Source organism: Schistocerca serialis, chromosome 4 (genome assembly GCF_023864345.2).
Source record: "Schistocerca serialis cubense isolate TAMUIC-IGC-003099 chromosome 4, iqSchSeri2.2, whole genome shotgun sequence".
Lineage (NCBI taxonomy): Eukaryota > Metazoa > Arthropoda > Insecta > Orthoptera > Acrididae > Schistocerca > Schistocerca serialis.
Genome location: NC_064641.1, coordinates 778921492 through 778947341, shown reverse-complemented (window position 1 = coordinate 778947341; position 25850 = coordinate 778921492). Strand labels below are relative to the sequence as shown.

Below are 25850 nucleotides of genomic sequence, written 5' to 3'. Positions count from 1 at the left end.
TTTTCACTGCAGAGCTGGTGGCCATATCTCATGCTCTTGAACACAGCCGCTCATGCCCTGGCAAGTCATTTATCCTGTGTACTGATTCCGTGAGCAGCCTACAAGCTATCGACCAGTGCTACCCTCGCCATCCTTTGGTAGCGTCCATTCAGGAGTCCATCTATGCCCTGGAGCGGTCCCGTCGTTCAGTGGTGTTTGTGTGGACCCCAGGACACGTTGGAATCCCAGGCAACGGACTTCCCAACAGGTTAGTCAAACAGGCTACATGGATACCACTTGTGGAGGTGGGCATCTTCAAAATTGACCTGTGTTCTGTCTTACGCCACACGGTTTTTCGGCTCTGGGAGATGGAATGGCATAACAGTATGCACAACAAACTGTGTGTCATTAAGGAGACTACGAATGTGTGGAAGCTTTCCATGTGGTCCTCTCACAGGGAATCAGTTGTCCTCTGCTGGCTCCACATTGGCCATACGTGGCTAACACATGGTTACCCCATCCGTCACAAGGACCCAGCTAGGTGTCACTGTGGCTCACAAATGACGGTCGTCCACCTCTTGCTGGACTGCCCACTTTTAGCTGCTCTGCGGCGGACTTTTAACTTTCCCAGCACCCTATCTTTGGTGTTGGGTGACAATGCCTTGACAGGAGCTTTAGTTTTAAGTTTTATTCATGAGGGTGCGTTTTATCATTTGAGCTAAGTTTTAGCTCATGTCGTTAGGGTGCATTTTATCATTTGAGCTAAGTTTTAGGTCATGTCCTTCGTATTCTCATGGTCAGCCAGCCATGGTAATCTGCTCTCTTGTTTTGATCTCTTCTAAATGTTTCTTGCGTCTCTCTAGTTTTCTTGTCTGATTTTGTCCATTTTAGTGTTTGTTGCCCTTCTGTCATTCTTATGGTTTTCTCCTTTCTTCCAGCTGTGTTTTGTACGTCTCAGTTATTTTACTCCCACCCTTGTGGAATTAAAATAGCACTTGGAGGTGTCTCAACCTGGAGCATCTTCATTTCCCATTTTTATTCAGTCCTTCCTCTCAGCACATTATTTTAGATACCGACTAGGTGATGTCCTGTCTGATCGCTTTGAGCAGGGGAACGGTCCCCCTCATGGCAGCGTTTTAAGTGTGACTGTCTATGCCATAGCTATTAATAGCATTATGTCCATAGTGAAAAGTCCTGTCCAGTGCTCCTTGTTTGTGGATGCTTTCTCTGTGTGTTCCTCTTCTTCAAGCCTCGCAACGACAACACATCAGTTGCAACTTACTCTTATACATTTGGGTGAATGGGTGCAGAAGAGTGGTTTTAAGTTTTCCACTGTGTGTTCTTTTTCACTTTTCTCGTTCAGTTTTAACCTTTCCTGAATTGAGGATGAGGGACACTGTCCTTACTCGTAAAGACACAGTGAGATTTCTAGGGCTCATTTTTGACTCAAAGTTTACGTGATTACCTCATCTTAGAGACCTGAAAAAATGGTCACTTAAGGCTTTAAGTATTTTAAAATGTCTTAGCCACAGTACATGGGAAGCAGACAGGACTTGTCTGCTGCAGTTTTACAGGGCATTTCTGCAATCTCGGCTCGATTATGGGGGCATGGTGTATGGGTCTGCAAGACCTTCTAATTTAAAGATGTTGGACGTTGTGCACCATGAAGGAATTAGGTTGCCCACTGGGGCATTCAGGACAAGCCCCATACCTAGCCTCTGTGCAGAGGCTAGTTAACCAACGCTTCATATGTAGCGACAGCTACTTACGGTGAGCCAGGCATATAAAACTATGTCCACACCATACACAAGTGCATACCATACCGTTGCTCAGCTTCCTCTGGCATGGTTTTTTCATAATCGGCAACGATCAACGAGGTCCTATGGAATTCGCGCACAGGATTGCATTTGTAAGATGGATATGGCTGGTATTAATGTTTTACGTTGAGGCTGGAGCAGATTTCCACCTTGGCTCCACCAGAAACCCAGACTTGTTTTAGATTTGACTAATTTTAAGGAAGATAGTATGCCAGATTTTACATTCCATTCTCTATTTTTTAACATTTTAGATATGCATCACGGTTTTACTGTCGTGTACACCAATGGCTCCAAACGAGGGAATTTCCTTGTCTGTTCTGTGGTGTTCCCTGATCAACAGGATTTGCCTGCCTGTTGCATATGCCATTTTCACAGCAGAGATCCACGCGATCCTGAAGGCACTGGAGCAGATGAATCGTATTCGGGGCTATCGGTTTCTCATCTTCCCCGATTCCCTTAATGCCTTACAATCGTTGCAGAATCTGTACCCAGCTGAGGAGTTGGTCCAGCTGATACATGACCAACTGTACTTGCTCCAATGGCAGGGTAAGCAGGTGTCATTCTGCTGGGTGCCAGGTCATGTCGGAATATGGGGCAATGAACAGGTCGATCGGGCTGCCAAGGAGGCCTGCAGAAAGCAGGATGTGGTGCAGTGTCCTATTCCCTTGCTGTCTGTCATTTCTGCACTCCACAGGAAGTGCATGCAGTTGTGGGAGGAAGAATGGCTGGTGGTGACGACCAATAAGCTGTAATTGGTGAAGTCAACAACTCAGCCGTAGCGCTCCTCCTGCCAGTTGCTCAGGCGGGATGAAATGACCCTCACGCATCTTCAGATCAGGCACTGTCCTCTCACACATAGCTTTTTATTAAGGCGGGAGGATCCCCCATTTTGTGATGCTTGTTGTGTGCACATCTCTGTCCGCCACATATTAATGGAATGCATTTTATACTGTGATGCAAGGGCAGAAGCAAAAATTGGTGGGGATCTGCCCTCTATTTTAGCTGATGATGAGACAAGTGTATCTAGGGTTTTAAATTTTTGCAATGTGTCTGGAATCTGGCCTAAACTTTTAGGCTGAAGGTTTTAGTGTATTGCAGAGCGGCTGGCTCCTCCCTTTTTTTCCTTGTGGTCAGCCAGCCAGTTCCATCTGCTATATTGTTTTAGCTCCTTCTACCAATCTCTTCCTGTGTGGTCCATGTTTTATTGCTGACACCATGCTTCATCCCATGCTTTAGTGTGGGTATGCATGTAGTTTTCCAACCTTTGTTACCTGTGATATATGTTCTGTTTTATCTTCCTGTCCTGGGTACTTTCTTGACACCCATCTGGATCTGGTTTTGAGCAAGCACTGAAAACCTTGACATTGTGCAACCATACAAACCGCTCCATCCACAGGGTGCGGAGAGAAGCTACTTCTGTGGGAACCAGCCTGGCGTTTGTAGCAATGGGGCAGGCCATATCAGAGACAGGGTGGCTGGCTGCAGTGGAGACCAAACAAGGAGAACAGGAGGCAGCCAGCATGTGATTTTGGCAAAAGAAGATGCAGAAAGGAAACAAGTGAAAGAGCGGAGAAGAGGTGAGAGATGGTGGCTGAAGGGGGAGGCCAGTGGCAACGGGTAGGGTGTCGCCGTGGCATGTGTGTGGAGCACGATAATGAGGCAGTGTGGAAAGATGCAAAAAATGTTAGGTGTGAGGAGAAGTGAGTGCCAAAAGAGTAGGCCACAACCTCCGTGAAGGAGGCTGGCCATGTCTGCATCTCAGAGGCAAAAGAGCAGGAGGCCGGGAGCAGCTTTGGGCAGCAGCTGACGGACCATTGCTGAGAGGCTCGGTGGCCGGGCCAGTAGTGTTGGCGAGGCATTTATGCATTTTAAAGTTCAGTTGATAAGCGGCACTTATAAAAAAAAATTTTAAGCTGATACTTTGTATTGGAAAAGGTGTTTTGCAACACTGCTTCTTCACAGTTGGGTAACCAAGTTGAAAAAGCTGCTTGAGAGTTAGGGGAGAGTTATTAGTGGAAATAAATTGGACTGTAAACACAAGTCTTACATTTTTAATAAGAACAATTCATGGAGTAGTATATAATAAAAATAAAAGAAAATGACAAGTTTAAAAGTATTTTTTGAAAAAAAAAAAAGTATAGTCTATGTTAAGTAGCTAGCCTGTAGGTAGTATTTTTACTCATACTAGTGTAAAAAAAATTAAAAAGTTGTTCTCAATCACTATCCAAACTCGAGCACTATTTTCAAATTATGAGGGCTCTTGAAATACTTTCCCATGTGCTTTTCCATTTTGTTAGAACATTACTGTTTCTATTCCTTAAAACAATATTTACAAGTTATTCCTTTCTTTTTTCTTAACCGTCTTACATTTGTTCAATAAACTATTGTCTACAACGCCGTAAATAACACAGAGACAAGGTTATGTTGCTTCTCATTCAGCCACATAGGCATGAATGACTGTCAGATGACCAGACCATTGTTACCAATTCCAGTTAACTAAGTAAACACAAAAGGCTGCGGCCAAAAGCTATATGTGACTGTCTTTTAATTGTGCCTGTCTGCAACTTGACATGTCTTCTTTATTGGAAGTAGTAATTTGTCTTTTCCCACATTGTTGAAATTTTGACCTACTACATATTTGCAGTGATAGTTGTAGCACTAATATATACTTAGGATAACTGGAATGAGAGTAAAAAAAGTTTATCCCTAATGATTTCAGTTAGGGATGTGTCATGTACCGATTCTGATTCCACAATTCCAAGAATTGTGGATTCTCTGGCAATCGACTAGTATCAGAATCGAATGATTCCAGCATCTTGGGCATTGATTCTTTGTTATTAAATCTTTTTTATGTTAGTGTTCCCATTTTATCTTCACAGCAGTGTAGTCATACAAAAGTATATAAAGAAAGAAGCAGAATACAAAACTATAGTCAGTCTATAATGTTGTTACATGTGACGATAAACTTTTTGTTTTCCCACTGACAATAGTTTAACATTTAAGAATACATTTATCATCAAGAAATACATGTCAGCTGTTTAATACATTCTGTAGTAATTTTTTTTATCATTAATCATTCTTCAATAATATTCAGAGATTTGGTACAGAGTATAAAGTGTGTTAAATTACAAAGAGACAACCTGAGGACAAAGTTTTTTATGCCGACTTATCACTGCGCAGCTCTTAAATGCTGTGTGTGTGTGTGTGTGTGTGTGTGTGTGTGTGTGTGTGTGTGTGTGTGTGGGTGGGTGGGTGGGTGGGTGGGTGGGTGGGTGGGTGGGTGGGTGGGGGGGGGGGGGGGTCAGGGGAGTAGGAGGGAAACAAGTAAAATAAAGAGGTCATTATAAATGATAAACAGCTGTCAGCAACACACTCCCTTCCTTTGTACAGCAAGCTGGAATGCTAGGTTAAAAAAAAATTCCTTTCCCTTCTCTTAGTTATAAAGGCAAGTGTAAACATTTACTAACTTTCAATATGGGGAGTATCATCCCTTTCTCCGGTTTTTTAAATTTTAAGTTATACATTCTAGCAGTAAAAACTTTAAAAAGTACTTTTTTATAATTGCCTGGATTTTGGGCATTTAAAACTGGTTTGGGCAAATTTCCATTAGTAAATGTCCTGCCTACCAGGCGTTTGCCCATTCCACATCACTAAATAACACCAGAGCTGGTGGCAGGTGTACTGGTGGCATTGGGGTTGGCAGGGTGGAGGTGACATTGACTGGATAGTGATGTATCGACATCACGAGGACCAGTACTAACTTCTTTGATAGCTGCCTGACCATCTCTCTTGCACCTTGTTTTAATTGGTTTTTGATGTGGTTAACCCCTTTTTCTGCTTCACATTATTTTCTGTTTTAGGGATAGTACTCTAATGAATAGTGGATGTTGTTACCCTTTTTAACTCTTTGACTGTAATAAAGTGAAAGCTCCAAAACTAGTCGCAATGAATGTAGATGTCACTTGGCAATGGCAACTAAGCTGAGACAGGCCTGTCATGTAAAATATTGAATAGATTACCTTATTGCAGCTAGTTTTGGAGGCCTTATTTTCCCTATGTCCTATAATGATATATACCAGTGCTTGATTTAAAGAAAGAAGGTTCCGATACTGTGAGCTTTTTGTGTGTGGGGGGGAAGAGGTGCTTTTGAAATGTAGGATTCTTAAAACATTATTTTAACGCTTTTCTGCAATCTTAAAATTGTGAATACAATATTTGTACTGGTAAAAAAATAAAATTGTGTTGTACCACATCTCAAAATTTAATAGCATAGATAAAAAAATCTGCTCACCAAGCGGTGAAGAACACACGCATTAAAGAAAGTTATAATTAGGCAAGCCTTAGGAGCCAGTGGCCCCTTCTTCCGCCAGAAGGGTTGAAGGGGAAGAAAGAAGAGTGAAGAAAAAGGAGTACAGTCCCCAACAGTCAGTCTTTTTCCTAGACCCTCCAGTCCTTCACCCATCTTCCTTCTCCTTCGACCCTTCTGCCTGAAGGAGGAGTCATTGGCTCTGAAAGCTTGCCTAATTTTAACCTTCTTTCATGTGTGTGTTCCACTGCTGCTTGGTAAGTAGATTTTTTATCTATCCTATTACATTACGTCGTCAAAATTTTTCATTGTTACATCTCAAAATTTGATGTTCTGATTCTTTTCTTCAGAGGTTCTGGCACAGAGTACTGGTGCGTACTGCCGTAGATCAAGCACTGCTGTAAACTGCACTGCAGGCCCAGCAGAATGTGAAATCTTGATGACTATAATCAGTCGGGGATGGAATAGCTGTGGGAGGGACAGGCACTCGCCTGGCCCCAGCCATTTCTCTAACCTTGTTTTATTATTAATGGTCCAATTGATGTCAATTAAATTCTTCTTACTTCTACTATTACATTTCTCCCTGGTAGGAGGCATTTTTTATTTTGTAACTGCCTTAAACAGACTGACAGGGGCTTGGATGTGGGTGGCGTTTCTCTCGCCATGGGCTAGTCCTGAAAGCCCCTCATCTTCTCTGACTTACATACTGGTGTGACCTGTATACTTTTACCTCTCCTGAAATCATTATTCATGTCTGGCATCAATATTGCTTTCAGTGACTAGGTTTTACCACTCCTACATACCGTCATAATCCAATCAAATTTCTGGTGGACATCACTAAGTCCAAACGAACTACTTCTTGACCAATGGGCTGCTGTGACCTCTTTGGCCAGTCCCTTAAATTCCAACCAACCAACTAACTACGCAAATTTTTCGCTTTACTGTCAGTGGGTACAGGAAAAAGTGGTTTTCTTTTGACCAGCTTCTTGCTATGTTATGCCAAATTTGGTTTTAATTTCTGACAGTCTATTAACTTTGCAACCATAAACTGTTGAAAGTTCAAAAGAAAGCATTCTCATAACTTCAGAGTTCTCTTCTGAGACGTTATACCACTGACCATCAACACTTCATTATTGTTTGAAAACAGATGTCCGGAATCTAAATTTGAACATGGAAAACCACACTGCCTTCAGCACACCACAAGACATTTGACAGTATTAGTATATCCTGCTTGCTTTTTTCACTAAATTAGGAAGGGATTTGTACCTTTTCAGAATATCTTGCCTTTCTTGGTGCAGCCCAGTGTGTTTGTTCCCTTCACCTTGTGGAATCTTAAATTAAATTTGTTGTTTTGTGAGAATTGTCAGTCTCTGCTGCATGTAGGTAATAGTCAGAGGCACTGAACATACCTATGTTTAGTGCTATCAAAGCGCAATTGTTCCACTGCTTCTAGTGATGAAATGTATGAACAATTATTGTGCATTACTGATTTTGTCAATACATTGCAGCCAAGCCACACAAAGAAATGGGAAGGGGGGGAGGGAGGGAGGGGGGTGGAGAGAGAGAGAGAGAGAGAGAGAGAGAGAGAATCAGATATCAAACAAACCAAATTCCCACAATTCCGTACAATAATATATTAAAATCTTGGTTTCTGAACAGTTTGCTGGTTTAATCATCAAAATTTCTTTTTTATTATTATTTTTTAATGAGGCAATCTTAAATTTTAACTGGGAACATGGGTAATGATTTTATCCTATGATGTCAGATTTCCCAGTATTTTTGTGCAACACATTGTACCTAGAACAACGTTGTTTGAGGAGGTCTTGTGATGCATCAACTGTTGTATAGAACATGGCACAGATTAGTTTGCAAGGTAATCAGACGACACGTTGAGTAATGTGTTTGCATGATTAAAGTGACGTATTTCATGTTTTTCATATCTATACTTATGCACTACCAAAATATGTAGTTCATATGATGCACCACATTAAAGATGTCATAAAACGCATAATTTTTTTGTGTGTTAGGTTGAACAAAAGTGTCGGGAAAAGCCAACAGAACCAACTAAAACTCTTACTCAAATGGAGATTGTTGAAAGTAGGATATTTTCGTTTGATGTCACATCTGGAGCCATAGTTCTTTGTGTGGGGAATCAGCTGTTGTTTAAAGATTTACTCGGTTCTCAGCATTGAAAGAAAAATGGTCAAAATCTAATTTCAGCATTCAGTAATTTTCAGTTACCACTGTTAATAAACTGCCACATCAGATTTACGACATTTTTACATGCAAACATGGGAAAATGCCGAATTTCATGAGATTTTGCAAAATGCTGATTTTGCATTATTCTGGTAAAACAATCATGTTTGATGTTATATTTTGCTTTATCATTTATACAAAATTGTCCTGTTCCTAACAGTAAGTTCTGGTTGCTCTTTTCAGGAGTTATCCCCAGTAGGTTTTAGATCCACTTTCAACAGTTTATCAAATTTTCCATACAAGCTCTGGTTCCTGGGATCTTAATCAAAATGTGTGGTTTGTAATATGCGAACCTATAGAAAACTGACACTTCTGGTTTGTAGTGATCACTTGTGAAACATATCTCACCTGCTTACAAAGTCTTAATAACATGGCAGCTTGTGCAGCTACTGTATGGTTCTGTTAATATAACCACTACCCTTCTCGTTAATTACCTGAAGTTTCCCCAAATCGTGCTCCCTTCCTGAGATGTTGACTATCTGTTTTTTATGCTTTTATTTTCCCTGTATTATTGCACAATATGTACAAATGTATATTTGTCACCATTTCAGTCATAGATACATCTCCCAAACATCAGTGCATCCAGCGACAGGAACTGACTGACACAGGCTTGGCTCTCCACTTCCACATTGCTTAGCTCCAGCTTAAGTTCCTCTTCTTTGTTCTGCAGCTTCATTACTTTTCATTTTTATGTTTACCTTCTATGCTGTGTCTACTGTACTTGCTCTTGATGGTGGTTTTTGAGCAACTTTCTCGTATCTTCTGGAGCTTTACAGCCATTTTTAACCTATTTACTATCTGTGTATTCTTCCTATGAAATAAGTGCTTTAATAATTTACAGATTTGATGTCAGTTTGTTCTTTAATTTTTTTTCCTTATGACAGTGCCAGTTTTCTTGAAATGGGCTTATATTTCACTTAATTTTTCCTTCCTGTTATTTCATCTAATTAAAATGGTAAACAGTGTCCATATCTGTTGGAATATGCCAATTTAAAAACTATGTTGCAGATATGTCAACCACAATGATAAGAACATCAAAAAAGAATTAAAATCAATCTATATTTTTCTTTTCAGGTGTATGTACATCAGCGGTGTCCCAGGTACGGGCAAAACAGCAACTGTACGCTCTGTGATGAGAGAGCTACAAATGGAAGCTCAACGAAGCAAACTTACAAACTTTAAGGCAAGTTGTGATAAAGTCTCTAGTTGTTAATTTATTGTAGTTTATCAAACTATGTATTAAGAATTCGTTGTCTCCATTCCATTCAGTTACATTTGAAGTTTCTTGTGATAATTACCTGAAACAGGAAGTACATCTACATCTATATGGCTACTCTGCAAATCACACGCAAGTGCCTTGCAGAGGATTCATCAAACCACCTTCACACTAATTCTTTATTATTCCACTCTTGAACAGCGTGTGGAAAAAATAAACACCTTCAGCTTTCCATGCAAGTTCTGATTCCCCTTATTGTATTATGATGATTGCTTTCTTCCTATGTAAATAGACGTCTACAAAATATTTTCAAATTTGGAGGAGAAAATAGGTGATTGAAATGTCTTAAAGATCCCGCAGGAACAAGAAACTCCTTTGTTTTAGTAATGTCTATCCCAAATCTTGTATCATTACTGGGACACACTCTCACCTATTTCTGGATGATACAAAATGTGCTGACCTTCTTTGAATTTTCTCAGTGTACTCCGTTAATCCTGTCTAGTAAAAATCACACACTGTGCAGCAGTACTCCAAAAGAGGAGAGACAAGCGTAGTGTAGACAGTTGCTTTTGGAGATCTGTTGCATTCCCTAAGTCTTCTGATGGAACGACTGAGTAAAACATTTTATGTTAAGTCTGTTTTGAAGTAAGGAATGTTTATTATTTTGCTGATAAGTTCTCAGTGTTTGATTAGAAGTGAATTATTGAAAGATGACAGATACTGAAAGATACTGAATCGGATTTTCTCTTCCTAGATTTCCTTGTTGCTGTTTTTGTTAATTGCAATCCGATAAATGAAGGGGGAGGATGGATGGGTCTTCTCACAACAACAACAGAATAGTAGATACCTGTGTCATTATCATATTTTTCCCCAAGTTGACTTACTTTGTTCAGCCACAGTTGTATTTCAATCTGCAAGTGAATAGCACAAGTTTAGGCATCATGTTACTCATGTCAGTGATCACAGTTGTTGCTATAAAGATATTAGTGGTACTGTGTATGGCCTACAGTTGCAGCCAATATGTTGCTGGTTGTAGTGTTGGGATGATGCAATCTTTTCTCTATCTCCCACCCCCCCCCCCCCCCCCCCCCTTCGCCTCTGCCTGCACTCCCCTTCCCCCAACTTGCCAGTTTTAATATGAGGTCACAATGTAATACGTGAATAATTCATGAGGTAATATCTTCTGCCCTACATATTTCAGTACTTATGGTTTCGAAACAGGTTGTTAAAAAGAAGTGTTCATTATTCTCAGATATGACTCATGAAATCAAGTGAGACTGAGATAATTAGGTTTCTGCATACTCTATGGGTAATAACTTGTCACTGTTTATTAACTTGTGTTCTGTTAGATGAAGGGGAAAACTCTTCCTTCTCCTTTTCTAGATGAATATGTAACCATAGATAAAGGCCATCCTGTAGTGGGAGATGACACTAAATTAAAACTGATAATTTTGAGATAAATGAACTTCAGAGTTTCATTTTGCATGAAAAATTTGGTTTTGTTTTAAATGAGAGTCTGACTTTTATTACATTATACATGTGGTTAGATGCATTTTAATTAACTATTTACGATACCTCACGAATGATTCTCTTATCTGAAACTTCCTGGCAGATTAAAACTGTGTGCCTGACCGAGACTCGAACTCGGGACCATTGCCTTTCGCGGGCAAGTGCTCTACCAACTGAGCTACCGAAGCACGACTCACGCCCGGTACCCACAGCTTTACTTCTGCCAGTATCTCGTCTCCTACCTTCCAAACTTTACAAAAGTTCTTCTGCGAACCTTGCAGAACTAGCACTCCTGAAAGGAAGGATATAGCGGAGACATGGCTTAGCCACAGCCTGGGGGATGTTTCCAGAATGAGATTTTCACTCTGCAGCGGAGTGTGTGCTGATATGAAACTTCCTGGCAGATTAAAACTGTGTGCCCGACCGAGACTCGAACTCGGGACCATTGCCTTTCGCGGGCAAGTGCTCTACCAACTCATTCTGGAAACATCCCCCAGGCTGTGGCTAAGCCATGTCTCCGCTATATCCTTTCTTTCAGGAGTGCTAGTTCTGCAAGGTTCGCAGAAGAACTTCTGTAAAGTTTGGAAGGTAGGAGACGAGATACTGGCAGAAGTAAAGCTGTGGGTACCGGGCGTGAGTCGTGCTTCGGTAGCTCAGTTGGTAGAGCACTTGCCCGCGAAAGGCAATGGTCCCGAGTTCGAGTCTCGGTCGGGCACACAGTTTTAATCTGCCAGGAAGTTTCATATCAGCGCACACTCCGCTGCAGAGTGAAAATCTCATTCTGGATTCTCTTATCTGTTTCTTACAGGCAAAATCATCACTGTTAGTAAAACGTAGAAAAGGGTCTTACATAGTGATTTTTTTATGGAAACATATTGAATTGCTTGTTTTGTAATTGTATTTACTTACACATATATAATACCAATTACTGTGTTTCTGATAAGTTAAAAAAATATCCTAATGATATCAATATAATAGAGGGAAACATTCCACGTGGGAAAAATTATATATATAAAAAAAGATGAGGTGACTTACCGAACGAAAGCGCTGGCAGGTCGATAGACACACAAACAAACACAAACATACACACAAAATTCAAGCTTTCGCAACAAACTGTTGCCTCATCAGGAAAGAGGGAAGGAGAGGGGAAGACGAAAGGAAGTGGGTTTTAAGGGAGAGGGTAAGGAGTCATTCCAATCCCGGGAGCGGAAAGACTTACCTTAGGGGGAAAAAAGGACAGGTATACACTCGCACACACGCACATATCCATCCACACATACAGACACAAGCAGACAGTGGCAGGAGAACTCACGTATAAAGGTATTACAGTTTGCAAGCTTTCGAAGCCAGTGGCTCCCTGTGCTTGAAGGGGAAGAAAGAGGGGTTAAGCAAAAGAAATGGTGAGGTTCAGGAAAAGGGGTAGAGCTAGGAAAAGACACCCAGAACCAAGGGTCAGGGGAAACTTACTGGACGGGATAAAAAAGAGACTGGTTGTTGGGGACTGCACTAGATGAGATTTGAAAACATGAGAGCTTAAAGGTGGAAGACATGGTAATACTACTTGTAATTTCTTGGAATCTCTAAATACATTTTCCCAACCAAATTTCACATGATCCTAATCCAAATCCCATGCCACTTTCCTTAACATTGATCTTATTGTCACTGAAGATCAGCTACACACTTCTGTTCATATTAACCCTACTAACAAACAACAGTAATTAAATTTTGACAGTTGCCATCACTTCCATGTCAAGTATTCCCTTCCATACAGCCTTATCATTCAAGGCAAACAAATTTGTTCAGATGCGCATTGCTTACAGCAACACACCACTGTTCTCACTTCAGCCTTCACTGGACATCATGACACCACCAGCAGATTTTCCAGCAGGCCATCACATCCAATCCTAGTACTGATTATTCTTAAAATCATGCCCTGAATTGAGGTCCATTCTGTCTGGCATGGTATCCACAACACCTAGTACAGTTTTTTGTCGCTTTTCCAATCTCCACAATATCCTCATCAGATCCCTTGCCCATTCTGCACCATCTTCCTATCCTGTGGTTCCTATCCCTGCGACCAGTCCTGCTGTAAGACTTGCCCTATCCACCCATACCAGTTCTATATCTGGCAAAACATGTACTGTCAAGTGGAGAGCCAACTGTGAAATGATAAGTCATATATTAGCTGTTATGTAAACACTGTTCGACCTTCTATATTGACATGACTGCAATCAAACTTTCAGTTAGGATGAATGGGCACAGGCAGAGTGTGTGTACTGGCAACACACAATATCCTGTTGTGGAGCATACTCTACAACATGACAATCGTGACCTCAGTGCGTGTTTCATCACATAGTCATCTGTATTCTTTCTCCTATCTTCACCCCCTTTTGGTTTTCTATACCTTACATCTTCTGACCTATCTATTTTTTGCCACCCACCTCAGCTCTGTCACATACAATTATCTTAGCTTTCCGCTCCTATTAACTCAAGCACCGTGTTTGGCTTTAATCTCTGTCGTGAATATCACCCTGTCTTCCACCTTTAAACTCTCAGGTTTTCAACTCTCATCTAGTGCAGTCCCCAACAGTCAATCTTTCTTTCTCATCCTGTCTGGTAAGTCTCCCGTGACCCGGGGTTCTGGGCGACTTTTCTGAACGCTACCCCTTTTCCTAAACCTCACCAGTCCTTTTCCTTCACCCCTTATCCTTCCTCTTCAATCTTTGTGCCAGAAGAAGCTGCCACTGGCTCCAAAAGCTTGCAAACTTTAATACATATATATGTGTCTTCTCCTTCCATCGCATGGTGAGTAATTTTTTATCTATTCAATTACATTAGAAGTTGGTTTATGTTTCTTAGATTACATCTCTTCCCTTCTTGAAGACATACTTTCTCACTGCTTTCTGATATGCGTGAGGACCGGAACTGCAGCCGATACACAGCAGTTCTTACTCTGAGGTCTGAGTGACATGTCCTTCCTTTTTAACCTTTCCCAGCCTATATACCTCTTGCCCCCTCCACAAGGAACTAATAGTTCTGAAAGCTTGAATAGTTTCTTGTGCTTTATATGTGTCTATTGGCAGTACTAAGAATTTCATCTCTTTCAGCTAAGTGCAGGCCAAAAATTCTCTCTCATTTTGTAGTTTCATAGGGTGAATTTTACTTAATGAATGCACGTTTTCTAAGTACTTGCATTTGATGACCTGAAAGCACAGTCAGTATAAATATAGCTACTAAGTGCTGATTGCAGCTCTGACCCTCACACACATTAGGATACAGTGAGACCTCAAGAATGTGTTCGAGAAGGGAAGAGAATCAGTTTAACTAATGTGTCACCCCTCCTTCCATTCAGTTATTTCAAAGCTGAACAGTAAGTAGAATTTCTTTTGTGAATCATATTTATACATGTATTGGCCAATTGTAGGTGCATAATCTTTTGCCATAGTAAAAGTTGGCTCACATATGAGAATGATATTTGCAGTACAGATTGCAAATAAGAAGCTGCTGTTATGAAACTGTAACTGATTTTTTGTCTTCTGCTTTATAAAGATTTTCTTTTCTTTTGTGGTGTTCATAATGTTTCTTCTAAAGCAGTAACTTATCATTGTTTGATGCAATTTGGTGTTTTACTACTCAAACTACACTGGTTCTTTATAGATTCATAAAATATATAGTAATCTTTTTAGCAATTTCCCGTGTATTCTATTTGCAAAGCAGTTTGTTTCCTTGCATTTTCACATATTTGGTTGGGCAAGCTGTACATTGTTGCAGTGTTGGGCCAACTTTCAACATACGAACATTTGATTTTTTCAACAATGTGATTCTACTACTGCAAAAGATTTAATACTTCTTTTAATGCCCTCAGTGAATTATAGTTTTGGTTTATTAGCAAAGGGATATTTTCTTCTGCGATCCTCACCATCAAAACTGCCACACTTGCCTTTAAGGGTAAAAAATCAACCTTAACTTGTCATTAATATGAAGAGTTTTTAGGAAAATTCCTAACAACTCTAAATATGTTTCCTTCTTTTCCAAAGAAATAACGTTTGGAATCTTGACAGTGCTTACCATGGTTCACAGAAATTATTCTTCCTGAAGTACTTCTCTTTCAGAGACTATAACATTTCTGTCTGTGATCATCATCTAGTTTCCAAGCCGCATGGAGTGGCCGCGCGTTTAGAGGCACCATGTCACTGACTGTGCGGCCCCTCCCGCCAGAGGTTCGAGCACATGGGTGTTCGTATTGTTCTTAGCATAAGTTAGTTTAAGTATTGTGTAAGTGTAGGGACCGATGACTACAGCAGTTTGGTCCCTTAGGAATTCACACACATTTTTCTAGCTTCCAAAATGTGCAGCAGATTTGCTGTCTGTTTTTCTCAGGAAAATGTTTGGTGTATTTAAAAAGCTGCACTTGCAGTTCAAATGTTTTGAACAATTTACATCATGTGGTTTTTTATTTTCTGTAGTAATCGTGGTTTATTATTATTTTTTCTACATTTTGGTTCCAATTGATGATATTACTTCCATCTGTTTCCTTTAATTTGTGGTGCTTGTGCTGAAGTACCAGATTCATCTGCAACAAAAGAATCATTGTGATTTCATCGGATTTATAGTGTCTGAGTGCTCGAGAAACACAGAGGTGTGACAAAGTAATTACCGTCGGCTCAGTTTCCATTGTAGTGGATAACCATCTGCATGTCCTTATAAACCTACAATCCGTTTCGCATATTCATCTGGAGATATTTTGCTTATTTCGGGTGGAAAAGAAATGTATGTTTTGTGCATAAGCATACCATTTTTTAATTAATATTCTTGAATATTCAGGATCTGTTTGCTACATGCTCACAAAAGAATAGTTTAATGCATATAGTATGGAAAGTTCTGGCAGGATGTTGCTACTTTAGGCTAAAAGAATCATATTTTGTACACTTTTCAGTGACTGTGAAGTATTCTGTTCATTGCACCCTAAAACATTTTCTGCCTGGAAGTACCTTTAACAGTCCATAATACCTTTATATGTGTGTTCACAACTTCTGCATTATTTCTGAATGATAAAACCATTTTAAATATCCACCATAGGCAGCGCTGATTGGAGGCCCAAGCAGTGCTTGTTGTACCAAGCTGAGAGGGCTGCCGTAGTGTGAACCTTTTACACAGAGAGTGACATAATTTACAGGAAAAACAACCAGTTTCCATGTGTCGTAGATGTAGATTTATTTTTAAAGGTTTTACCAAGAGCCCAAAGAGTGGCAGATGGGAAGGGAAAGGAGGGGGGGGGGGGGGCATCAAATGATGTGTCACTTGTTCACTTGTATGGAAAAAATCAAAAGAGTGGGTGGGGGGGGGGGGGGGGTTCTCAAATCGGCCATTACCATAGGCTATCAAATTCTTTCTACAAGGTGACTATTGCATTGTGTGCTGTACTACATTACTGGCCGATGTTGGCTAATAGTTATTTTCAAATGCTTTTGCATTGATGATGTGTGTGTTATATTTAAAAACTGTCTAGTGCTATGCAGGATCTCTCTCTCTCTCTCTCTCTCTCTCTCTCTCTCTCTCTCTCTCTGTCTGTGTGTGTGTGTGTGTGTGTGTGTGTGTGTGTGTGTGTGTGTGTGTGTGTGTGTACAAATCTGTTTCCACATAGCACTAAATAGTTTTTAAGTATGACACATGTCATCAATAAAATGCATTTGAAAGTGGCCACAGGCCAAATCTGGCTAGTAATGTAATATGATACATGATGCAATAAAATTCATATACTTAAAATGATTTTATTGTAACATATTTTACAAACTGGTTGAGTAAGCACTGACACGTTTAATTCTTCAGCATTTTGAAATTTTATTACATAGCTATTTTAGTCCAGTACCGAAATGTAACCTCAAACTTATTGTGTAATGCTATTTACTAATTTTGCTATGATCTGGTTGTCTCTGTGGAATTATTAACTTGCCAGAAATTACATCAATGTTTTGTTGCTTCCTTTATATCCTCATACAAAGTGGCACTGTCAGTTGAGTATTTCATTATTATAAGTACTATACATCAAAATCACTGCTCAGCACTCTAGACAACAGTACTGCCAATTAATAAATACTTAATTATTATTTAATAGAATTGAAATTTGCATATTGTACACTGACACTTATCTCCTAGTTTACAGAACAAAGTTAACTGCTTGGAGACACAAAGCACAAAATGCAGTTAATTCTTTTTCTGTGGCATTATTTTGAAAATATGAAAGATATGGTGAGCCCTAGGATGAAGTGAATATTCCCTGTAGACAATGATCTATAGTTTATATCTCATATCTCATAATTCAGTTTTTCAATTTTTGACTTTTCCCAATGTGACCATGCTCTGTCAGAAAAAATCTATCAGACTTATTGCAATATGGGTTGAAGGGAAAGAAATAGGGGCAGATGAAAAGGACTAGTGAGGTTTAGGAAATGGGAAGAGTTTGGAAAAGCCATCCAGAACCCCAGGTCAGGGGAGACTTGTTTTTTTTCTGAAAGAAAATCATTAAAATATTATTAAAGCAATTTTAAAGCTACACCTATGAAATCTGATATTTGACTTTAGTTATAAATTTTTTTAAAAATGTGTGTTTCACTGGTTTGGGAAATTCAACTCCTAAGAGGGTGAAATGGGGCCTGACTCATTTCACTGACTCATCATCACCCAGCCCAAACCACTAAGGATAGAAACTTGAAAATTTACAGAAGTTGTTGATCTTATACTGTAGGAATCATTTAAGAAGAAACTTTTTGAAATTCTACTCCTTCGGGGGTGTAATAGGGGATGAAAAGCTAGTTGGAAATATGTTGCTCTTAGGGCAATTTTGAAGGTAGAAATAAGAAAATCGGTATTTGCTTTCTTACTCAGAAATTTAAAAAAAATATGTATTCATCATTTTTGGAAATTCAACCTTTAACAGACTATAATAGTGGGAGAAACAGGGTGAATATGAAAATAGTAATGCAGGTAAGCTACTATGAACAGTATAGTGAATGCATTATCGTCATGAGGATAGACACAAAGCCCATGCCTGCCACAGTAGTACAAGTTTATATACCAGCTAGCTCCGCAGGTAATAGAGAGATTGAAGAAATGAATGATTAGATAAGAGAAATTATTTTGAATAAAGAAGACGAAGATTTGTGATGGGGGACTGGAATTCGATAGTAGCAAAGGAAAGAGAAGAAAAAGGAGTAGGTGAATATATAGACTGGGAGAAAGGAATGAAAAAGGAAGCCACCTGGTAGAATTTTGCACAGAGCATAATCTGATCATTGCTAGCACTCGATTTAAGAATAATACAAGAATGTTGCATACTTGGAAGAGATTTGGAGACATTGGAAGATTTCAGATTGATTATATAATCGCTAGAGCTTTAGGAACCAGATTTTAAACTGTAAGACATTTCCAGAAGCAGGTGTGCACTCTGACCACAATTTATTGGTTACAAACTGTAGATTAAAACAGAAAAAATTAGAAAAAGGTAGGAAATTAAGGAGATGGGACCTGGATAAATTGAATGGACCAGAGGTTGTTGAAAGTTTCAGAAAGATCATTAGGCAACAGTTGACTAGAACGGGTAGAAGATAAGCAGTAGAAGACAAATGGGTGGCTTTACATGATGAAATAATAAAGGCAGCAGAGGATGAAATAGGTAAAAAGACAAGGCCTAGTAGAAATCCTTGGATAACACAAAAAATAATGATTTTATTTGACGAAAGGAGAAAATTTTCAAAATGCAGCAAATTAAGCAGGCGAATGGGAATACACAGCTTTAAAAAATGATATTGTCAGGTAGCGCAAAATGACTAAGCAGGAATTGCTAGAGGACAGATATAAGGATTTAGAAGCATATTTCACTAGGGGAAAGATACGAGGATGGTTTCAAAAGTTATTGGAATGGAATAGGAAAAAAAGTACTTATATCAGAGAAACTTCTTTGATTTTTCAATGTAGTCTCCTTGTAGATTAATGCACTTGATCCAACGATGTTCCAGTGCCTTGATCCCATCTCGCAAATGAGTTTCCTCCAGGCCTGCAAAATAATTGTCAACTCCAGCTATCAGTTCTTCATTTGAAGTGAATCTTCGTCCACCAAGAAAAAGTTTTAGTTTTGGGAAGAGATGGAAGTCTGACAGAGCCATATCAGGTGAATAAGGCGAGTGTGGCAACAATTCATACCTTAGTTCATGTAATTTTGCCATGGCGACGGCAGGTGTGCGAGCACGCATTGTCTTGATGGAAGATGACTTTCTTCCTTGCTAATCCTGGCCTTTTGTCACATATCTTTTGTTGCAATTTGTTCAGGAGGTTAGCATAGTATACTCCAGTAATTGTTTGCCCAGTGGGGAGATAATCTACAAAGAGATCCACCTTCGCATCCCAGAACACTGATGCCATGACTTTTCCTGCCGAAGGAATTGTCTTTGCTTTCTTTGGTGGCAGAGAATCAGCATGTTGTTTCCACTGCTTTGACTGTTGTTTTGTCTCTGGGGTATAGTAGTGCACCCAAGCTTCATCCATGGTCACAAACCAGCTCAAAAAATCTTGTTCGTTTTTCCTAAAATGGGCCAAACATTGTTCTGATATGTCCATTCTCATGCATTTTCGACCCAGCATCAGGAGTTGTGGCACCCATCTTGCAGATAATTTTTTCATTTCTAATTCTTCAGTTAAAATGTGATACTCCCTTTCATATGACATCTGGCAAGCTTGAGAAATTTCATGCACTTTGAACCGGAGATCCTCCATGACCATTTCGTGCACTTTTGCAATGATTTCTGGAGTAGTGACACATCTTATCTGACCATTGTGGGATCATTATCTGAGCTCTCCCAACCAAATTTAAATTCATTCGTCCACTTGCCAACAGTTGAATATGAAGGAGCAGAGGCCCGCAGTGTATTCTGGAAATTGGCTTGAATGTCCTTTGCTTTCATACCATTCTTTACTAAGTACTTAATCACTTTTTTTTTTCTTTACAAAGCACTATGTGGGAACAACAGAGCCACATCACTGCCACAGCTCTCTTCCAAGAGCACTGTCATGGCACGTGTTTACAGGCAACAGTCCAATGAATATCACATGAACAACTCATTGCAATAGTGCTGACCTCTCATGGTGATTCCGAGAACTTTTGAAACCACCCTTGTAGATATATTCTAAAGGAAAATTAAAAGGGCCTTTGAGTAAGAGAGGAGCAGCTGTATGAATATCAAGAGCTCAGACAGAAAACTGGACCTAAGCAAAGAAGGGAAAGCTGAAAGATGGGAGGAGTATATAGAGGGTCTATACAAGGGAGATGAACTTAAAGGCAATGTTATAGAAAGGAAAGTGGACACAGTTGAAGATGAGGTGGGAGATATGATACTGCTAGAAGAATTTTACAGAGCACTGAAAGATCTAAGTCAAAACAAGGCCCCAGGGGTAGATGATATTCTGTCAGAACTACCGGTAGCCGTGGGAGAGCCAGCCATGACAAAACTCTTTCCTCTGTTGTGTAAGATGCATGAAACAGGTGAAGTACCCTCAGGCTTCAAGAAGAATGTCGTAATTCCATTTCCAAAGAAATTAGCTGCTGACAGGAGTGAAAATTACTGAAGTGTCAGTTTAATAAGTCATGGTTGCAAAATACTAACACTAATTCTTTACAGTAGAATGGAAAAGTGGTGGAACCCGACCTCAGAGGAGGTCAGTTTGGATTCCAGAAAAATGTAGGAACACACGAGGCAATACTAACCCTACCACTTACCTTAGAAGATAGGTTACAGAAAGACAAACTTATGTTTATAGCTTTTGGCAATCTTGACTGGATACCCTCTTTTAAATTCTGAAGGGAGCAGGGGTACAACACACAGAGAAAAACGCCATGTACAACTTGTACAGAAACCAGACAGCAATTATAAGAGTCGAGGGGCATGAAAGGGAAGCAATTGTTGAGAATGGACTGAGACAGGGTTGCAGCCTGTCACTGATGTTATTTAATGTATACATTGAGCAAGCAGTAAAGGAAACAAAAAAATATATGTGTTGTTGTTGTTATGGTCTTCAGTCCTGAGACTGGCTTGATGCAGCTCTCCATGCTACTCTATCCTGTGCAAGCTTCATCTCCCAGTACCTACTGCAACCTACATCCTTCTGAATCTGCTTAGTGTATTCATCTCTTGGTCTCCCTTTACAATTTTTTCCCTCCACGCTGCCCTCCAATACTAAATTGGTGATCCCTTGATACCTCAGAACATGTCCTACCAACCCATCCCTTCTTCTGGTCAAGTTGTGCCACAAACTTCTCTTCTCCTCAATCCTATTCAATACTTCCTCATTAGTTATGTGATCTACCCATCTAATCTTCAGCATTCTTCTGTAGCACCACATTTCAAAAGCTTCTATTCTCTTCTTGTCTAAACTATTTATCGTCCATGTTTCACTTCCATACATGGCTACACTCCATACAAATACTTTCAGAAACGACTTCCTGACACTTAAATCTATACTCGATGTTAACAAATTTCTCTTCTTCAGAAACGCTTTCCTTGCCATTGCCAGTCTAAATTTTATACCCTCTCTACTTCGACCATCATCAGTTATTTTGCTCCCCAAATAGCAAAACTCCTTTACTACTTTAAGTGTCTCATTTCCTATCAGTATCACCCGACTTAATTCGACTACATTCCATTATCCTCGTTTTGCTTTTGTGGACGTTCATCTTATATCCTCCTTTCAAGACACTGTCCATTCCATTCAGCTGCTCTTCCAGGTCCTTTGCTGTCTCTGACAGAATTGCAATATCATCGGCGAACCTCAAAGTTTTTATTTTTCTCCATGGATATTAATACCTACTCAAAATTTTTCTTTTGTTTCCTTTACTGCTTGCCCAATATACAGATTGAATAACATCGGGGAGAGGCTACAACCCTGTGTTACTCCCTTCCCAACTCCCAACAACTGCTTCCCTTTCATGTCGCTCGACTCTTATAACTGCCATCTGGTTTCTGTACAAATTGTAAATAGCCATTCGCTCCCTGTATTTTACCCCTGCCACCTTTAGAATTTGAAAGAGAGTATTCCAGTCAACATTGTCAAAAGCTTTCTCTAAGTCTACAAATGCTAAAAACGTAGGTTTGCCTTTCTTTAATCTTTCTTCTAAGATAAGTCGTAAGGTCAGTATTGCCTCACGTGTTCCAGTATTTCTACGGAATCCAAACTGATCTTCCCCGAGATCGGCTTCTACTAGTTTTTCCATTCGTCTGTAAAGAATTCGTGCTAGAATTTTGCAGCTGTGGCTTAATAAACTGATTGTCCGGTAATTTTCACATCTGTCAACACCTGCTTTCTTTAGGATTGGAATTATTATGTTCTTCTTGAAGTCTGAGGGTATTTCGCCTGTTTCATACATCTTGCTCACCAGATGGTAGAGTTTTGTCAGGACTGGCTCTCCCAAGGCTGTCAGTCGTTCCAATGGAATGTTGTCTACTCCGTGGGCCTTGTTTCGACTCAGGTCTTTCAGTGCTCTGTCAAACTCTTCACGCAGTATCGTGTCTCCCATTTCATCTTCATCTACATCCATCTACATACTGTCCTCAAGTACATCGCCCTTGTATAGACCCTCTATATACTCCTTCCACCTTTCTGCTTTCCCTTCTTTGCTTAGAACTGGGTTTCCATCTGAGCTCTTGATGATGTTCATACAAGTGGTTCTCTTATCTGCAAAGGTCTCTTTAATTTTCCTGTAGGCAGTATCTATCTTACCCCTAGTGAGATATGTCTCTACATCCTTACATTTGTCCTCTAGCCATCCCTGCTTAGCCATTTTGCACTTCCTGTCAATCTCATTTCTGAGACATTTGTATTCCTTTTTGCCTGCTTCATTTACTGCATTTTTATATTTTATCCTTTCATCAATTAAATTCAATATTTCTTCTGTTACCCAAGGATTTCTACTAGCCCTCGTCTTTTTACCTACTTGATCCTCTGCTGCCTTCACTACTTCATCCCTCAAAGCTACCCATTCTTCTTCTATTGTATTTCTTTCCACCATTCCTGTTAATTGTTTCCTTATGCTCTCCCTGAAACTCTGTACAACCTCTGGTTCTTTCAGTTTATCCAGGTCCCATCTCCTTAAATTCCCACCTTTTTGCAGTTTCTTCAGTTTTAATCTACAGGTCATAACCAATAGATTGTGGTCAGAGTCCACATCTGCCCCTGGAAATGTCTTATAATTTATAACCTGGTTCCTAAATCTCTGTCTTACCATTATATAATCTATCTGATACCTACCAGTATCTCCAGGGTTCTTCCATGTATACAACCTTCTTTCATGATTCTTAAACCAAGTGTTAGCTATGATTAAGTTATGCTCTGTGCAAAATTCTACCAGGCGGCTTCCTCTTTCATTTCTTAGCCCCAATCCATATTCACCTACTACGTTTCCTTCTCTCCCTTTTCCTACTACCAAATTCCAGTCACCCATGACTATTAAATTTTCGTCACCCTTCACAATCTGAATAATTTCTTTTATTTCATCATACATTTCTTCAATTTCTTCGTAATCTGCAGAGCTAGTTGGCATATAAACTTGTACTACTGTAGTAGGCGTGGGCTTCGTATCTATCTTGGCCACAATAATATATGTAGTAGGCATTAAAGGTGAGGGAGGAGAAATAAAAACTTTAAGGTTTGCCAATGACATTGTAGTTCTGTCAGAGACAGCAAAGAACTTGGAAGAGCAGTTGAATGGAATGGACAGTGTCTTGAAAGAAGGATATAAGATGAACATCAACGAAAGCAGAACGAGGATAATGGAATGTAGTCAATTTAAATGAGGGGATGCTAACGGAATTAGATGAGGAAATGAGACACTTAGTGGTTTGTGAGTTTTGCTGGGCAGCAAAATAACTGATGATGGCCAAATTAGAGGGCATATAAAATGTAGACTGGCAGTGGCAAGAAAAGCATTTCTGAAGAAGAGAGATTTGTTAACAATGAATAGATTTAAGTGTTAGGAAGTCTTTTCCGACGGTATTTGTATGGAGTGTTGTAATGTGTGAAAGCAAAATGTGGACAATAAACAGTTAAAACAAAAAAAGAATAGAAGATTTTGAAAAGTGGTGCTACAGAAGAATGTTGAAGGTTAGACGGGTCGATCAAGCAGCAAATGAGGAGGTACTGAATAGAACTGCGGAGAAATGAAATCTGTTCCATAATTTTACTAGAAGAAGGAATAGCATGATAGGACTCATTCTGAACCATCACAGGATCACTAATTTAGTATTGGAAGGGGGGGGGGCAGAGAGAGAGAGTGTGTTTTGGCAGGGGGGTAAAAATAGTCGAGTATTTGCTTGTAGCTATGCTATAATGTGTATATTAATTTAAAACATTAACTTTTCCTAGTTGTTTTTTCACACTACTTAAGAGTGATGTTGCTATTGGCTGACTACATCACGTGTCCTATGCTCTCAATATCAGTTTTCATTGGCTGGCGATATAACATGACATGAGCCATGACTAGCTGACAAAAGCATATCACAGTCTCAATTTCAGTGCTCCAGAAACTAATGTGTTATATTTAGTGGAATTCGTATTTATACTTTTGTAACAAGAAAATACACAGTGTACATGTTGTTGCACATCAAAACACTTTCCAAAACACATTGTTTTTTTGCTGTGTTTCGTTTCCTAAAGTGCCGTCAAGTTCTACACTACTGTATAAAACTTTTACCCTCCAATGTATTGGTAAGTTTTACAACTCTGAGGGAAAATGTACTGTCACTTAACACGAAAAAATTGTGTTTTCACCCAGGAAAAAGTGTTTTTCAACCGAAAAATTTGGTAATTATTTTTATTGACCATGTATACACCCTGTGAAAGATTTTTTTCTGACAATAAATTATTATCAAAGAACTGCTGTAGCATTTTAAAACTACACCTATGAAAAATGATGTTTGACATCTCAGTTATAAATTAAAAAAAAAAAGACATGTTTCATTGTCTTTTGAAATCCAACCCCAAAGAGTGTGAAATAGGGACAAAAATTGCTATTTCATTTCTTGTTTAGTGGTAACGCATCAGAGGATGAAAGTGTCTTTGAAAGTATCACCACAAGAACTCAAAAGGCAGGATTGAAAAAAAAAAAAAAAAAAAACTCTGGCTGCAGCTACCAGAATTGCTTTTTGATCAGAGGTACATTCGAAAAAGACCATGGTTCTGTGGTCTCAATTAGAGTGAGTAGATTAGAAGGTGCTGCAGTTTGTGTGAACAGCTTAAAAGTTCCAATTAAAAAAAAAAAGCAAAATAAAATCTGTGCAGCCCACGCAGCCCACATGAACAAAGCAGTGGGTGCACAACTAGTTACATTATGTTTTGAAATTGATTATTTTTGTCGATATGAAGTTATTGCAGTATGTTTCTTAGGAAAAAATGTGATCTCATCTACTTAATATCGTAGATTTTCAAATGTTTAAAATATTAACTTTATGAGGGAACAAGTCTTAATATGTTACAGTGATACTAGTACCACATTATTCACAGTGGATAATAAAATTTGTCCAATAATAAATAATAACTTTTCTAATAATAATGAATTATAAAATAGTGATTAATAATAATTAATACAATTTAACCAGAATAATCCTACTTAAATAAATTTAGTGTTACAAAAAATTCACAAATGACTACGAATAATCTCTAAAAATAGAGAATTAGAAAATGCATTGCAACCTTGTTTTAAAATATTTCCTGACATTAATGCTAC

At 39.2% G+C, this 25850-nt stretch overlaps 1 protein-coding gene across 1 annotated transcript in view; it reads left to right on the top strand.

Moving 5' to 3' along the window:
* Positions 1-25850, top strand: part of LOC126473348 (origin recognition complex subunit 1) — a 125947-nt gene that overhangs the window by 35248 nt on the left and 64849 nt on the right. The window contains exon 4 of the mRNA XM_050100344.1: positions 9433-9541. Coding sequence (XP_049956301.1) covers positions 9433-9541 — 109 coding nt within the window. The remainder of the gene's footprint in view (positions 1-9432; positions 9542-25850) is intronic.